The sequence below is a fragment of the Moschus berezovskii genome, chromosome 10 (assembly GCF_049115385.1).
Source record: "Moschus berezovskii isolate FMDL1 chromosome 10, NW_MosBer_1.0, whole genome shotgun sequence".
Classification (NCBI taxonomy): Eukaryota; Metazoa; Chordata; class Mammalia; order Artiodactyla; family Moschidae; genus Moschus; species Moschus berezovskii.
In genome coordinates this window covers 70,199,950-70,218,460 of record NC_142469.1, presented here as the reverse complement: position 1 = coordinate 70,218,460, position 18,511 = coordinate 70,199,950, and the positions used below count along the sequence as shown (strand labels likewise).

Genomic DNA, 18,511 nt, shown 5'->3' with positions numbered 1-18,511 from the left:
TAAGATTAAAAATGTTTTCCTTACTTTTTAAAATATTTGCATGTGCTTAGTCCCTCAGTCATGTCTGACTCTTTGTGACCCTATGATTATAGTCCGCCAGGCTCCTCTGTTTATGGGGATTCTCCAGGCAAGAATATTGGAGTGGGTTGGAATGGGTTGCCAAGCTCTCCTCCAGGGGATCTTCCCAACCTAGGGATTGAACCCAGGTTTGCCACATTGCAGGTGGATTCTTTACCATCTGAGCCATTAGTGGTAAAGAATCCTCCTGCAATGCAGGAGACGCATGAGATGGGGATTTGATCCCTGAGTTGGGAAGATCCCCTGGTGTAGGAAATGGAAACTTGCTCCAGTATTCTTGCCTGGGAAATCCTTTGGACAGGGGAGCCTGGTGGGCTACAGTCCATGGGGTCATAAAAAGCTGGACATGACTAAGCTACAGAGCGCAATTTATCTGTTTATTTTGAGTTGTGCTGCATCTTCGTTGCTGTGCAGGGCTTTCTCTAGTTGTGGTGAGTCGTGGTACAAAGGCCTCTCGTTGTGGTGGCTTCCCTTCTTGCAGAGAACAGGCTCTAGAGCATAGGCTCAGTAGTTGTGGTGCAGGGGCTTAGTTGCTTCACGGCCTGTGGAATCTTCCTGGGCCAGGGATTGACCCTATGTCTCCTGCAATGGCAGGAAGATTCTTAAGCACTGGATCACCAAAGAAGTCCTTCCTTATATTTTGTTTTTGCTTTTTATGTATTATTTGTGTCTTGTGAAAAATTATTATAAACCAATTATAATTCAATATTATAGTTCAATAGCCAATTGTGTTAATTGTGTACCTAGGCTAAGTTTGTTGGTCTTAGGAACAAATTGGACTTACAAACGCACTCTTGGAATACACACTCATTTGTTTTTAGAGAGACTTACTGTTGTTCAAAAATAAAAATATTATGAAGTACAAAGTGTTTCTTGCATGCTTGTCCACTATCTCTCTAGTTCCTACCCTATTTTCCTTCCTTTTACCTATCCTCAAACGTTTCTTTATGTTTACATTAACATATAAAAAGATACATTTTTGGTTTTACTCCCTTTTTATACAAAATGCAGTATCCATATATACTGTTTTCACATTGATTTTTTTCTTTTAATATGATGTATTTTGAGATCTTTCTATAATATCATATAGCTTCCTTATTCTTCAACAGTTGCATAGTATTCATTCATATGCCTATGCCATAACTTATTTAACCAATATTTTATTAAAGTTCATTAAGATTGTCTTAGTTTGAACAGCTAGAACAAAATATCACAGCCTGGATGGCTTAAACAAAAGATATTTATTTCACACAGTTCTAGAGTCTGGGAAGTTCAAGATCCAGGAGCCAACAGATTCACTTCCTGGGGAGGGCTCTCTTCCTGGCTTGCTTCTGTGCATGTCCTCACATTTTAGAGAGAGGACACTGTTAGGGACACTAATTCCTTTCTTTTAGGGACACTAATTCCATCATGTGCACTCTATCTTCATAACCTCTAAACTTAAGCACCTCCTGAAGGCCCCATCTCCTAATACCATCACACCAGAGGTTAGAACTTCAAAATATGAATTCTTGATGGTGGGGGCACAGTCAGTCCAAAACAAGGATAGTTTCCAACTAGACTTTTTTCCAAGATTCATTTTCAATTATAAGATTCATGATGCTGTTTATTAAATTATTTTCTCAGTACTGTCTTTCCCTCCCACCTCCCCACAACAGTGTGCATAAATTGTGTTCTGGTACTTCTAATTACTTTTTATCAAGTTATCCTCATGATTAGCTAACAAACTGTTCAATATTTATTGCAAGAAGTATTTGTTGATTAGATCTCTGGTGAGCTAAACAAGAAAGAACAGAAAGCATAAATAATTATAATAGACCCCATAGGTTATTTTAAAGTGTATTCCTAGTTTCTATACATGTAGGAACTTCTTAGGCATATTTTTGCTATCACATTATGGTAAGGAAACATTCTATATAATTGCTATCCTTTGAAGTTTGTTGAGATTTGCTTGTGGCCCAGTGTATGTTTGACCTTAGTGAGGGTTGGAGAAGGACATGTTCTGCACTGGAGAAGAACGTGTTCTTCATCATCTAGATGAAGCCATTAGATTAAGTTTTTAATGTATTGTAAAAAACGTAGCTCTTAATGAATTTTTGGCTGATTGTTCTATCAATAATTGTTGAATTATCCATTTCTATTTATAGTTCTGTGAATTTTGCTATATACAATCGAGGCCATGTTATTAGGTGCATGCAAATACAGAATTGTTTTGTCTTCTTAGTGAATTGAAACCTTAAGAAGTAAATGTGTATCTATACTAATGCCAAAAAAATAAACACACCCAATAAACCCAGAAAAAACAAGACAGCTGGAGAAGGAGAGAGAGTGTATATGTTTGTGTGTGTATTTGTGAAGGTGTTGGCAGTTTAGATAAGATGACCAGAGAGGGCTTTGCTGTGAAGGACATGTTTGATCAGGGTCTGAAGGAAGTAAGAGAGAGTAAGTCCTGTGGATGTCTCAGAGAAAAATGCTCTGGGCAGAGGGAAGGAATCTTTGTTCAAAGTGTTTTCCAGTGATTCCAGTGTTTGGGTTATTGGAGACCTCTCTGAGTACCTGCTTATCTGGATCTGTCTTCTACTGCATCTCACTGACCCACCATTTCTCTCCCCTAACTGACTAGCTTCCCCCTCTGCATTCTAGGCTGGTTGCACTGGAGTAACCTACTCTTTCAGGCCTTTGTTTCCATCTTCTTTCCCAAGGTGCTTCACATCTACTCTCCTTCTGCTCATCTAGTTTGTCTCCTCAGCCACGCTGCCATCTTGGTCCCTGATTGCTGCTGCCATATGCCTCATCCCATCTCTTTAACAACCTTACCCCAAAGCTGAGCCAATTAGATCAAAGCTGTTCAAAGTGAAGCAGAGTCTAATAAAGTGACCAAATCAATCCCTCTTTACTAAGTGAAACTAAAGGAGTGCAGATATTTCAACTATATAAATAAATAAAAGAAGCAGGAAAATCAAAGCCAAAATCCTGGTGTATTACTGATATTCAAAAACATCCTCAAGCTTTAAACTTATTTATCAAGCCCAGCGTTACTCCCTGGGGTGAGTCTCGTTTAAATTCAACAAGGTGGTTTTAGGCCAGAGATATCCAATCAACTCCACTTGCTCAACTCTGATCTTCAATTCCAACTTGTGCATCCTATGCTCTGTTCTCTGTTTAGGGCTTCACTCAGTCCCTGATGTTTGATATGATATTCTAGCTTTTTAGAAAGATCCTACCTATAATTCTCTCTCTCTGGTTTGTACCAGTTTCCAGCATCAGGATTACTGAATGCTTTATGTCTATTGCTTTGCTATAACATACCTATAAGTCAAAGTCCCTGGTCTTGAATTCCTATCCTTGAAAGGACAACATGGCCCTCCTCAAATTCACTACTCTCCTCTAATAAAAGCTTTAAAAGCTTGTACAGTTCCATCTTTCCAGGTGGGTTAGCTGTGGGAGACCATTTTATGGCAATATCAGAATATATAGAATGGTGAAGGACTGATGCTAAAGCTGAAACTCCAATACTTTGGCCATCTCATGCGACGAGTTGACTCACTGGAAAAGACTCTGATGCTGGGAAGGATTGGGGGTGGGAGGAGAAGGGGACGACGGAGAATGAGATGGCTGGATGGCATCACCGACTCGATGGACATGAGTTTGAGTGAACTCCGGGAGTTGGTGATGGACAGGGAAGCCTGGTGTGCTCTGATGCTGTGATGGGGTCGCAAAGAGTAGGACACGATTGAGTGACTGAACTGAACTCAAAGTAAAAACATTAGTGCCAGAAAGTAAACACAGTCCAGGGTTTGGGAAAATCCACCAGACTTGAAGGGTTGTGATAGAGAAATCTCATTAAAAATTTTAGTTAGGAGCAACGTTGAAGTTTTATTATAATCTTGCTGCAAGGGCATAAGGCCCCTTGCAGGCTAATTCAAAGATTCACCCTCATTAGGACTACTTGATAGGAAAAGAGACTGGTTACATAATCCTCAGACCAGCTTTATTTTAAACAAAATCTGGTTCATTAGAGGTCACTGGAGTTTTCACTGGCAGTCATTTGGGTTTGGGGAGTGGAGTTTTCTAAAACAAGTTTTATTTTTAAAACTGGATATCAAATATAGGTTGAACATTTGTGTATACCAGGCACTTTGTGTGTTTTATTTCATTTTGGCCATACCACAACCACTGAGGGAGGTAAGCCCATATCATGATGAAGAAGGGTTTGAACCCAAGTATTTTCTGATTTCCAAGCCTGTCCTTTACACTATTATGCCATTTTTTTCCTTCAAACTTGTTTGTTCATAAGATACTTGTTAAAGTCACAGATTTCCGGGTCTTTCTTTTTAGATATTCTGGTTCAGTGGGTCTGGCATTGAGCCTAGGAATATTTATGTTTGTTAAGATCTTTATGTGAGTTTGAAATTGAAAGTGAAAGTTGCTCAGTCATGTCTGACTCTTTGCAACCCCATGGACTATACAGTCCATGGAATTCTCCAGGCCAGAATGCTGGAGTGGGTAGCCACTCCTTTTTCCAGGGGATCCTCCCAACCCAGGGATCGAGTCCAGGTCTCCTGCACTGCAGTTGGATTCTTTACCACCTGAGCTTGCTGCTGCTGCTAAGTCACTTCAGTCGTGTCCGACTCTGTGTGACCCCATAGACGGAAGCCCACCAGGCTCCCCCATCCCTGGGATTCTCCAGGCAAGAACACTAGAAAAATTGAGGAAGCCCTACGCTATATCACACTGCCTCGCTAATATACTAGGTACTAAAAATAAGCTTTTCTCTGGCTCTAAATTCCTAGTGCTTACCTATTCTAAGTAAATGAAACCAAATCAGAGCACATCATCTTATTTGTTACAAGAGGCAAAAGTTTTTATTCAGGAACAAAAAGTCAACATCTAGCTTCCATTCCTAGTTTTCTTTTCCTCCTTTCCTTCAACACAGTCATGTCCATTGTCCTTCAAAACAAGCTGCCACCTCATTTTCCATTTTCCAGCCAAGCTTCTTGAAACAGTCACCTACATTTACAGTCTACAATTCTTTACTTCTCCTTTATTCCTCAACCCAGGTGTAGTCTGGTGTCTGCTTTATGTCACTACAGAAACTGTGTTCATCACCAACAACTTCCTGGCTTGATTCATATCAGCTATTACCCAACCTGACTTTCCTAGAACAAATCTTAATTTTATTAAAGTTTATCTGAAAATTGCTTAAGCATTTTATCACCAGTTCACTTCTTCCCAGAGAGAGGCTGGCCATTACACCAAGTAAAAAGTGCTGTCACAGACCAGGTTTGGGACAGTTTTTCTTTTACAATTGGCAGCTGATTTTGAAAGTAAGAGATAATATGTACATTCCAAACAAAATTATGGGCTAAAAGCTAAAACAGACATCTGGAAGGCAAGAGCATAGACAGATGGGATGGAGTCCAGAAGGAAGGGCGGACAATGGGCAGAAGGGACAATGGGGAGCTGTGAGTAACCAGATTCTTCCAGCACCAGGAGATGAACAGAGGCTTGGTATTTATACAATGGATGGAATGAAAGGGATGTCTCTATAAATGCTTTACCTATCGACCTTATTGGGCTTCCCTGGTGGCTCAGAGGTTAAAGTGTCTGCCTCCAATGAGGGAGACCTGGGTTCAATCCCTGGGTCGGGAAGATCCCCTGGAGAAAGAAACGGTAACCCACTCCAGTATTCTTCCCTGGAGAATCCCATCAACCTTATTATTCACTGTTAGGCAGGAACAGCTAAAACAGTTACTTAAAATTATTTTTTCTACTTTATTTATTTTTGGTTGTGTTGGGTCTTCCATGCTGCGCATGGGCTTTCTCTAGTGGTGAGTGGGGGTTACTCTTCGTTGCAGTGTACCAGCTTCTCATTGCTGTGGCTTCTCTTGTTTCAGAGCATGGGCTATAGACACTGTGGGCTTCAGTGGTTGGAGCATGCAGGCTCAGCAGTTGTGGTGCATAGGCTTAGTTACTCTGCAGCTTGTGGAATCTTCCGGGACCAGGGATCAAATCCATGTCCCCTGCACTGGCAGGTGAATTCTTAACCACTGGACCATCAGGGCAGGCCTAAAACAATTATTTTAATCTCACTTCATTTTACCCAGGTATACCAGGAGAAATTTTTATTAGGTTGACACTTTTACAACCTAGATCTGATCTTGCTCTACCAATTCAATGATCTAATACCACCTGGGACCTGGATTACAGTCCTGTGGCCACTTTGTCAAGCTAAATTAAATGTGCCCAAGACTGAATTTCTCCCTTTTAAGTGACAAAATCCTCATTATTCAAAATTTTGTTTTGGTTCTATCTCTTGTGAACCTGTAGTGATTTTTCTTATTTTCCCCCCCTGTTTATTCTTTGTTTTCTCTCATTATGTACTGACTCACCCTTCTATCATAAAACTCTCAATTCTTTCAGTGACTGTTCCTGGAAAACTTACATCATCAATAGATAATCTTCAAAACCTCAGTACTATTTAGTAATTTATTCCAGTTGTAATCTTTACTAAGTGATTGGCTTTATTTAAAACAATGTGAATGCTTGCATGCATTTCTATAAAGCACATGTTATTCATACAATTCTAATCTTATTCCATGAGTAAGGATGATATTATGCTGGTTTTGCTTTTGTTTTTGTATCCTGGCTCTCTGTCTCCAATAAACTTCCCTGATGGCTGAGACGGTAAAGAATCTGCCTGCGATGCAGTAGACCTGCGTTTGATCCCTGGGTAGGGAAGAGCCCCTGGAGAAGGGAATGGTTACCCACTTCAGTATTCTTGCCTGGAGAATTTCATGGATAGAGGAGTCTGGTGGGCTACAGTCCATGGGGTTGCAAAGAGTTGGACATGGCTGAGCAACTAACACACACACACACACACACACACAAACAAATATTGCTTTAATTATAGTAGTTCATCAACAAATTATAAGTGATGTTGACAATGTATAGTGTTTTATATTAGTCAAAGCCTTTTAACATATGTTATCTAGCATTAATATTGTGTAATGGGTAAAACATATTTTATTATTTCCACATTTTAAAAATGGGAGAATAGATGCAGAAAAAACAGTTTATCTGAGGTTATTCAACGAATCATGGTCGAGCAGCCTTCCCACACCTACAGAAGAGTTTCTCAAAAATTTGGCTGGTTCCTGCTCTCTCAACAAGAACTTACTATATTTTTAAAGAGTTTGTCATATGTTTTATCCATTCTTCTAAAGTTTTGGCTTTAACAGCTGTGCTGTGGTAAACATGTACCTATGCAAGGGAGTAGTACCCTGGGCAGATAACTTCCCAGGCAGAGAGAACTCCAGGGAATGAGATTAAAGGATTATTCATGTTTTCCCTAAATGAATCTGACCTTGACAAAAATGTAGGTACTCATTTCTTTAAAAACCTGACTGGGAGGAAAATGGACAAATACTTTGAGCTCCTGAATTTCTCCATGTTCATGCTTATTAGATAGCTTGTTGTTACCTCTAAAGCAGCACTTTGGGTTGAGCAGAAATTACAGCAGGAGTTTCATGTACGGAATGTATATCATGCTGTCATAATTTATGAAAAGACATTGTTTTTATGACTTTAGGGTAGTAGATTTTTTTTTAATAGCAAGAAGCATAGAAGAGAACATTATTACATTTTAGATACCTATAGTTTTATTGCTGCTGAAACTCATGTCACAGGCTGCCTAATACATATGTCTTGCTTTGGGCATAAGTTATATTGTTACTCTGCTTGTAAGTGAAACTGCTTTATGACTAGGGCTTGTCAAGGCTGTACCCCTCCTGGGATGGTTTGCTCTCCCCACAGTTTCTTCCTGGCTTGTTCTCTCACCTTCTACAGGTCCTGACCAAAATGTCATCTTCCCAGTGTGGTTTTACCAGGCCAGTTTATTTATTTATTAAATTAAAAAATCTTTTAAACCAAATTCCAAAATGGGGAGAGAAAAAATTGATCATCATAAATTACTCCTAATTCATAATCTAAGATTTTCAGTATTTAAAACTAGAAGGTATACTTTGCTAAAAGTAAAACAATTGTTAATATTAATAAATAATTTATTTCTGGAATGAAATATGATTTATTAGACTTTTACTATATACTACCTCTGAGCCACCAGGGAAGCATATACTATCAAAATTTCAACTATATTTTATGAAGCTTTAAAAAATTCTTCCTGTTTTGATTTTAAAATGTGTTTACTTTTTACATTTTTATTTTATATTGGACTATAGTTGGTTTACAATGTTGTGTTAGTTTCAGGCATACAGTAAAATGATTCAGTTATACATATACCTGTATCCTTTTTCAAATTCTTTTCCCATTTAATTTATTACAGAATGTTGAGCAGAGTTCCCTGTGCTATACAGTAGATCCTAGCTGTTATCTATTTTAAATATAGTAGTATTTGGTGTTCTTTTGGATGATAGCCATTCTGACAGGTGTGAGGTGATATCCCATTGTGGTTTTCATTTGCATTTCCAGGCCAGTCTATTTAGAATCGCAACTCTTGCCCAACACTCTGCACCTATCTCTCTCTCTCCTTTATTTTTTTTCTAAAACACATATTGCTTCCTAACACACTAAATTTTGTGTTTATTGATTTTTATATTCTGCTCTACCACATGTAAGCTCAACATGTGGAGTTTTTATGTTTTGTTCTCAGTTTGGCTAAGAACAGAGTCTGGCACATAGTACATGCTAAATAATAACTGAATACATAATATGTGAATACATGTATTCTGGTACATTACATTATGGTACATTACCATTACATTCTATCATGGAATCCAAAATGAGACAATTATGCTTCAAAATCTGCTAATCAGTGAGACAGTTACTGAGATTGCTGTGTAAGTTCAAAGAAAAAACGGAATGCACAGTAGGTGCTTAAAAATTTTTAAGTAAATGTAATTCAGAAAAACATTGGCTATTTACATTTTTTGAGCTACTTATATTCACAATTTCCTAGGAAATTAAGAAAAATCATTTAAAGAATGAGATGGAAGCCCTCTGATCTGATGCTGATCAGTTGATCATGTCACCATGAAAAGTTATGCTCTAACTTGCAGATAACAAGTCATTTTGCTTTACTTAAAATGAGTGTGGAATGCCCTTCTTTGGTGAAGATTCCAGATGACTGTCGTGTACATAAAGCTTTATACAAAACATTGATTTTAGCAATGTAAAGGAAGTGTAATTTTAGGGGTCAAAAGTTTATACAAATATTCCCAGATGTCTCTGCCAAATGCTGTGGTTTGATTTTTAACCAGAGACAAATTTCCTGTATTTCAGGTCACACACACCCAAATTCATTGTAGAATCTGGCCAAATTCACATTCCATACAATTTTTAAGTTAATATATATAAAACATGAGCAGGGGCTTCCCTGGTGGTTCAGTGGTAAAGAATTCACCTGCCAATGCAAGAGACACACGTTTGATACCTGTTCTGGAAATATCCCACATATAGCCGAGCACCTGAGCCCATAAGCCACAACTACTGAGCCCTCGTGCTGTGACTACTGAAGGCTGCTTGCCCTAGAGTCCATGCTCCACAACAAGAGACGCCAACACGAGACAGCCACGCACTGTGGCTAGAGAAAAGCCCATACAACAATGAAGACCCAGTGCAACCAAAAATAAATAAATAAATAAAACTGCTGAAAAAAAAAAAAAGAACAGTTGGGGGGAAAGTACCCTTCAGACTCAGTGAACCAGAAGAGTTAATAGGGCATCATTCAGAAAAGGCATATGTACCTATAATGTTTTATTTTAGTATAAAATATAAAAATAAGTGCTTTTACCAGCCTTTTGATTTTAGGCTAAAGCTTTTATTAAAAATTATTTTTAGAGTAGCCTGATAATATTCTGATGCTGCTGAATTTATAATTCTTCTATATTTGTATGACTTCTAGTCTTGATTTTTTTAGTTTTCTTGCCCACGTACAATCTCGAAAAGTTTTTCCTGATAACATTTTCTGAAGTCACTTCAAAGCATCCAACTTAGTTTTGTTTTACCTAAAAACTTTCTTTTCTTTTAATAAATCATTATTTTCCATATTATTTAATTTATTTGTGTAATTTGAGTACAAATACAATTGATATAAGTAGATTTAGGATCAAACAACTGTGGAAAGTAGGGACCTCATTCATTGGAGAGCTAAATCATGGAAGCATACAGGAGCCTACCTGCATGGTCCTGAGACTTCCTGTTGCTCTAGGAGCATGTCTAGCTACTAAGAATGGAGAGCATTTGTGAGACAGCTAAGTGATGATCAGTTGAAAGAGGCTCTTTCATATCTGGCTTTTATTGGAGCTACCAGAATAATTGAGGAATAGTATTTTTATGTGAGTTATTCATATTGTCTATCAACATTAACCAAACTTTTCAGATATTTATTGTTTCCACACTTAAGAGCACTGGTAAGATTGGCCCAACGATAGATGGCATTTTGTGTTTGTGAAATGACTGAGTGCAAATTACTTCATATGCAACTGAAAAATATTTACAAATGCATTTAAATGCTTATTCTATCACAAGGGGGCACTCATGCCCCATTCTTTAAAGCAGTGCAGTTTCAGGCATTGATTTGAGAGGAATTATCACTAAAATAAAATTTAGACCTACAAATTCGAATTTTAGGTTCACTAAACTGTTTATTATCTGGCAGGCCTGGGATTGGTGATTCTGTTTATGCAAATACAGAGATTCTTGATACATTAATATAAAAAATGATGTTCATACATAGAATATAAAAATATGCAAACTTGCTATACTATAAATATTTCCTTTTTTTTGATGAATCATTGTGTAGTCTTCATTATTTTGAAATATAGTTATCATTCTGTGCTGTGCTGTACTTAGTCACTCAGTTGTGTTCGACTCTTTGCAACCCCATGGACTGTAGCCCTCCAGGCTTCTCTGTCCATGGGGATTCTCTAGGCAAGAATACTGGAGTGGGTTGCCATGCCCTCCTCCAGGGGATCTTCCCAACCCAGGGACTGAACCCAGGTCTCCCACTTTGCAGGTGAATTATTAACTTTCTGAGCTACCAGGGAAGCCTCAATTATCATTTTATTGATTACTAAATTATTGAGGTTTCCAGTCATCTATCACACAAGGAACCAACATCATTAAGCATCTACTCTTTTTTGTGTTCTTGTGTTTTGGACAATGGTTTACCATATTTTAAAAAATGTACTGAGGGAGTTTGGCTGAGATGGCCAAAGACCTAAGAGTAGAAAGAACTTGAGCTCACCTCCTATCATGAGCACACCAAAATCACAACTATTTGCAAAACAGCCATCGATGAAAAAGACTGGAACCTACCAGAAAAAATCTTCTACTACTGAAGACTTAAAGGAAATATCACAGCATAATGGGTGGGAGAGGCTGACTTGTGATATAATTAAATTCCATATTCCTGGGTGGGAGATCCACGCACTGGACAAAAATGATATTGCAGAGGTTCTCCCACTGGAGTGAGAGGTCTGAGCCCCTCATCAGGCTCCCAGCTTGGGGGTCCTGCATTAGGAAGACAAGCCCCCAGGACATGTGTCTTTGAAGCCCAGTGGGGCTTAATTTTGGGAGTCCCAAAGAAAAATAGAGATGATAGTGAACTGTGGCTCACCCTACGGACATAGACACTGGAGTCAGTCATACTTGGGAGGTCCTTTTATTGCATGGATACTGATATTGGTGGGTGCCATTGTGAGATCCTTCTTCTAGCTCATTAACACCAAGACCTATAGGCTCCAGTGCTGGGACACCTCAGGCCAAACAACTAACTGGGTTGGGAGAGAGCCCTGCTGCTGCTGCTGCTGCTGAGTCACTTCAGTCGTGTCCAACTCTGTGTGACCCAGAGATAGCAGCCCACCAGGCTCTCCTGTCCCTGGGGTTCTCCAGGCAAGAACACTGGAGTGGGTTGCCATTTCCTTCTCCAATGCATGAAAGGGAAAAGTGAAAGTGAAGTTGCTCAGTCATGTCCGACTCTTAGCGACCCCATAGACTGCAGCCTATCAGGTTCCTCCGTCCATGGAATTTTCCAGGCAAGAGTACTGGATTGGGGTGCCATTGCCTTCTCTGGGAGAGAGCCCTACCTATCAGTCAATAGGCTGCTTAAAGACTTCTTGAGCATACAACTACCTCTAGGCACACCTCTAGACATGGCCTTGCAATTGTGTTACCTTGGATTCAAACGGACTCTTGTTGGGTGGAATTAGGAGACATACCTCTTTACGCCTGAACTATTTACATAAGCTGAATTCTTTCTGGGGGAAAAGATGGAAACTCCAGCATTTAACAAAGGTTCAGATATACGTCGTGGGCCAAAAGAGGGCGATGGCCTCAATGGGAGTCTTAGGCTACTGAGAGCATGACCAGGAACTTGAGAAAGAATTCTTTGGAAGATAGGAGGATGTCTAGGTTAGGTCATGCTCAGGAAGGGCAGTCCACCTTGAAGAGGTTCCAACAACAGTCTAGAGATCAAACTTTGGTTTGTACATCTCAGGAGAAAGCCTCTGTGTTACTAATTGTCATCCCAGGAGAAAGTGTCTGTGTTACTAATTGTAACAGATTGCTAACTTTAGGACTCAAGTAAGTTTATTGTGGGACACATTCTTGAGTGTAATACAGAAAAGAATAGTCTCTATATGTTGCTCAAGCATCAGTGCCGTCTCTCAGGATCCTCACAGTAGACTGATTACCCAGTTTGGAGCACACCATGGGAGAAGATTTCCATCTCAAACTGATGCTTCTGAGAGACTTTTGAGGCTTGAAGCTGTGGGGGTTTGGCCTGGTTATTTGAAGTAGCTGCCCCACTGGTTAGTGAAAATATCTCTGATTCTTTCTGAAAGTTTCTGAGAAGAAATGACTTCCTGCAGTTAAAGAGACGAGACGTGAATTTGGAATTCTTTTTATACTTTTATGTGGAAGTTTATAATCTCACTGGGAGACAGATAAACAATATGATCCCCTTAGTAGAGAGCAATATCTGTATTACTCTAAAAGATGTTGTTGATCTCAGAACACACATCCTCTGGGGGGCAAGACCCTTTAAGGCTCTGGGGGTAGCATAGTAGCAAGGATGTTTGGCTCATAGGATCTTAGAGGAGGTATGGTTTACTCCATGGGTGTTCAGCCAATCAGAGAAGGGCAGAGCCCAGACCAATCCTGTTGTAGAAAGGGATGTCTTCACAAAGTCTTTATTGAACCAATACGATGATATGATAGTATCTTCTAAGATGTTTCCCAGTTAAGCACCGCTCCCCCCATTATCCTGGAAACGTAACAAAGGGGCAACAGGAGAGATTGTGCTGTTATTTGTAGGAGAATCCCATGGCCAGAAGAGCCTTGTGGGCTACAGTTGATAGGGTCACAAAGAGTCAGACACGACTGAAGCAACCTAGCACACACACGTCTTATCTTTTAACGTTATAAGTAGGCTATTATGAGAAACCATTCTAAATTATCTGGATTTTCTATATCAAAGAGAGGACATACTTCATCTTTCTTAATTAACATAGTCATTTACAAGGAGGGTTCTGTAACCAGCCCCAGTAAGAACACCTTCAGACTCCGGCAGATGGATTCTAAACTGATTAGTTGGGAATGAAAAAATCTATAGCAATGCATTATATAAATACAGGCCATTTAAGATTACCCTGTCTTGAAGAGATAAAATTAGATACTTAGCAGAGAAAGGGGAGGCTGGGAGCAGATTAGAGTTTCATTTAGATAATATTTTGTTATTAGTTCTTATCATTAGCATCTGTCTTTTGCAGCTATAAATTATAAATATTCCACAGGTGTTACATCAAGTTTCCAATTGATTAAAAAAGTCTGATTTATATGGTCACAGTGCAAGTAACATCTGAAGCAGGATATGCTTATATACTTAATGGAATAAATATTTTTGGGAAAATGTATAATTAGTTGAAGTCTCCTGCAGATTCACCAGGGTGTTTCTGTATATATATTTTTGATGCTCATTTGAAAATAAGAAATAAAATCTATGATGAGCTTATTCAACCCATTTTGAACACTTTCATCTTACAACATTAAAGAGAGAAACTCTGCAGTGGTTTTGTAATATGGCTGAACCGTTTTGCACAATGCTGTTTCCTAGGTATTTCCGGTTAGGGTAAGCCACAGAAGAGATTCTTGTGGAAGACTGGAAGGGTGGAAATGAAGTCCTAATCATTTTGTAACTCATACACATGCTGCATATTCGCTGGTTCACACTCTTGAAACTTCAACTGCCACCTTTCCCTAGGTCTTCTTTCAGTTTCTCTATTCTTGAGCCAGGTGCGTGTTTAATTCTGAAAACAAGAGCCCCAGTTTCTGGAGGATACCTCTGTCATCAACACCAGAGACAGCAAGAAAAAACATGGGTGTCAGTCCATCTTCGTGGGAATCCAACTCATGCTGGTGAGTTCTAAGTTTGTTCCTGTTCTTCCCTACTCTATGTCCATCTTCCCTTCCTGACTGCCCTGGGGACTTCAAGCTCCTTCAGCAGAGTTGAGATTCTGACCTCACATGCCACAGCTTCTACAATCACAGTATCAAATCCCTTCATTCAAGATATCCTCAACTGAGGGCAGTTTTGATCCCCATGGGAATTTGGTGATCTTTGGAGATGTTTCTGATTATCATGACAGAAGACAGGAGGTAAGAGGGGTAGAGAGGGGTGCTAGTTGGCAGAGTTCAAGTACATGGCTAAATATCCCACTATGTGCCTGGCAGCACCCCGTGGACCCCCTGCCCCCCACCTAATGTGCACATATAGAATTATCTGGTCCCAAATGTTAATTTTGGAGGTTGAAAAATCTAGGGTTTGGACTAGATAATTCTTTGTTATGAGGTAGAAGGTGAAGGGGCTGTGGATTTCTGCTTCTCAGATTGAATCTTGATTAACATTTTATTTATTTTTTCAATTTAAAAATTAAAAAACATATTTATTTGGCTACTCTGGGCCTTAGTTGCAGCACGTGGGATCTCGTTCCCTGACCAGGGACTGAATCCATGCCCCCTGAATTGGGAGCTTGGAGTGGGAGCAGTGGACCACCAGGGAAGCCCTCTGACTAATATTTAAAAAATATTTTAGCACTTTTCTTCTTATCAGCAAAACGACATTTTCATTGAAGACCAAAAAGATGAAAACGTTTTTGGCCACAGTGCGTGACTTGAGAGAATCTTAGTTTTCTGACCAGAGATTGAACCAGGGCCCCAGGACTGAAAGTTCTGAATCCTAACTGCTGGACCACCAGGGAACTCCCCAAAAGATGAAAACTTTATGAACGTACACAACTATCAATCTCTGGTGATATATTTATAGCTATAGAGCACAGTCAGATCTTAATCTTTATGAAACATGTACTATAAAGTAAAAGTCACCAAAGTGTTTTTCTTAAATTGAGACTTTTTTTTTAAAGCAGCTATTGGGTTTTACAGAAAAATAGAGCAGAAAGTAGAGTTCCCATGTATCCACATGTCTTATCCAATTGAGTCTTCATTATTATTAGCATCTCCATTAGTGTGGTAAGTTTATCACAATTAACAAACCAATATTGATATACTACTATATACTACTAAAATTCATAGTTTACGTTAGGGTTCATTCTGTGTTTGTATTAGTCTGTTCAGCCTTCCATAACAAAATCCCATATATTGGTTGGCTAAAACACCAATGTTTATTTGTGCACAGTTCTAGGGTCTTGGAAGTCCAAGATTAATGTCCAGTAGGGTTCCATTTCTGGTGAGAGCTCTTCCTAGCTTATAGATGGTTGGCTTCTGTCTGTGTGCCCACATTGCCTTTCCTTGGTGCTTGAGGAGAGAGAGATTCTTGTGTTTCTTCTTATAAGGACACTAATCCTATAATACCAGGGCCCCACTCTTAAGATCTCATTTAACCTTAATTACCTACTTATAGGCCCTATCTTCGAGAAGGCAATGGCAACCCACTCCAGTGTTCTTGCCTGAAGAATCCCAGGGATGGGGGAGCCTGGTGGGCTGCCATCTGTGGGGTCGCACAGAGTCGGACACGACTGAAGCGGCTTAGCAGCAGCAGCAGCAGCAAACCCTATCTTCAAAAACAGTCACATTGAGAGCTAGGGTTTGGGGGACATAGTTGAGTTCATAGCAGTGTGGTATAGCTGTAAAGTTTTTGACAAATGTATAACATCATGTCCACCATTGTAGTATCATACAGAATAACTTCATTGTCCTAAAGATCTCCTGTACTTCATCTTTATATCTCTCCCCTCAAGTCTCTGGCAACCAACTGATCTTTTTATTGTGTTTATAGTTTTGCCTTTTCCAGAACACCATGTAGTTAAAATCATACAATATGTTGCCTTTTCAGACTTGTTTCTTTATTTAGCAATATGCATTTAAGTTTCCTCCACACCTTTTTGTGTCTTGATAGCACATATCTTTTTATTATTTTATTAGTTAATTTATTTTGGCTGCACTATGTGGCACTGGAATCTTAGTTCCCCAACCAAGGATCAAACCTGCATCTCCTGCACTGAAAGGTGGATCTTAACCACTGGACCACCAGGGAAGTCCCTATCTTCTTTTAGATTAGGATGCATGTTTTCTTTTCTTTTTTTGTAAAGATTTTTTGGGTAATTTAATTAATTTATTTATGGATGTGCTGGATCTTCATTGCTGCTTGGGCTTTTCTTTAGTTGTGGCGAGTGGGGGCTGCTCTCCAGTGGCAGTGTGTGGATTTCTCATTGTGGTGGCTTCTCTTGTTGCAGAGTACTGGCTCTAGGGTGTGCTGGGCTCAGTAGTTGCGGCTCCTGGGCTCTAGAGCACAGGCTTAATAGTTGTGGCACATGGGCTTAGTTGTTCTGCCACATGTGGGATCTTCCTGGACCAGGGATCAAACCCATATCTCTTGCATTGGCAAGCAGATTCTCTACCACTGAACCATCAGGGAAGCCCCTATATTTTCTTATTGTTACGTTTTAAGAGTTCTTGATATATTCAGAAATAAGTACTTTATCAGATATGTTTTACAAAGATTTTCTCTTTGTGGCTTGTCTTCTCATTCTCTTAAACAGTGCCTTTCACAGAAGTTTTGCATTTTAATTAAGCCCAGCTTCTCATATTTCTTTCATGGGTTCTGCTTTTGGTGTTTTATCAGGAAACTCATTACCAAGCCCGTGGTCACCTGTATTTTCTCTGATGTTGTCTTTAAGAAGTTCTATAGTTTTGTGTTTTATATATATAGGTCTGTGATCCATCTTGAATTAATTTTTGTGAAAGATGTAGGGTCTTCTAGATTAATCTTTTTCTTTTTGGATGTAGAGATTCAGTTGTCACAACATTATTTATCCAAAAAAAACCCCAAACAAAAAACAAACCACATTGTTATGGGCTGAATTTCATCCCCTCCCACCGATTCATATGTTGAAACCCTAACTCAGTGCTTTAGAATGTGACCATATATAGCGATTGGGCTTTTAAAGAAGTAACTAAGTTAAAATGGGTTGTTAGAGTGGGCTCTTATCCAGTACAGTTGCTATCCCTATAAAAAGGGACTATAGACACCAGACACATATACAGACCAAGAGGTGACCATATGAAGACAAAGTGAGAAAGTGGCCATCTGAAAGCCAAGGAGAGAGGCCTCAAAAGAAACCAAACCTGCGGATACCATGATCTTGGACTTCTAGACTCCAGAACTGTGAAAAAAAGATTTCTGTTGTTTAAGCTATCCAGTCTGTGAAATTTTGTCATGACAGTCCTAGAAAACTAATACAACTATCATTTGCTCATTGAATTGCTCTTGCTTCTTTGTCAAAGGTCAGTTGTCTATATTTATGTGTATCTATTTTTGTGCTCCTTATTCTGTTTCATTGATTGATTTGTCTTTTTTCCCCATTAATTGGAGAAGGCAATGGCACCCCACTCCAGTACTCTTGCCTGGAAAATCCCATGGAGGGAGAAGCCTGGTAGGCTGCAGTCCATGGGATTTTCCAGGCAAGAGTACTGGAGTGGGGTGCCATTGCCTTCTCTGACTGTACTTCCACAGTAACCCTCTAAAGTAAGGTGTTGTAAATTGGAGTTTCCTGTATCTCCTGCATTGGCAGATACATTCTTTACCACTAGTGCCACCTGGGAAGCCCCAATATATTTATTTTTCTGAGTGCTAGGTCAGTTTTCATTCTAATCCCAAAGAAAGGGAATGCCAAAGACTGTTCAAACTGCTGCACAATTGCACTCATCTCACATGCTAGCAAAGTAATGCTCAAAATTCTCCAAGCTAGGCTTCAACAGTATGTGAACCAAGAACTTCCAGATATTCAACCTGGATTTAAAAAAGGCAGAGGAACCAGAGATCAAATTGCCAACATCCGTTGGATGATAGAAAAAGCAAGGGAATTCCTGAAAAATATCTACTTCTGCTTCTTTGACT

The 18,511-nt window shown here is 39.3% G+C and overlaps 1 protein-coding gene across 1 annotated transcript in view; it reads left to right on the top strand.

Annotated features, from left to right (window-relative positions):
* LOC129560798 (WD repeat-containing protein 43-like) overlaps positions 1-18,511 on the top strand; it is a 153,885-nt gene that overhangs the window by 42,482 nt on the left and 92,892 nt on the right. The window contains exon 3 of the mRNA XM_088840479.1: positions 2,437-2,520. Coding sequence (XP_088696605.1) covers positions 2,437-2,520 — 84 coding nt within the window. The remainder of the gene's footprint in view (positions 1-2,436; positions 2,521-18,511) is intronic.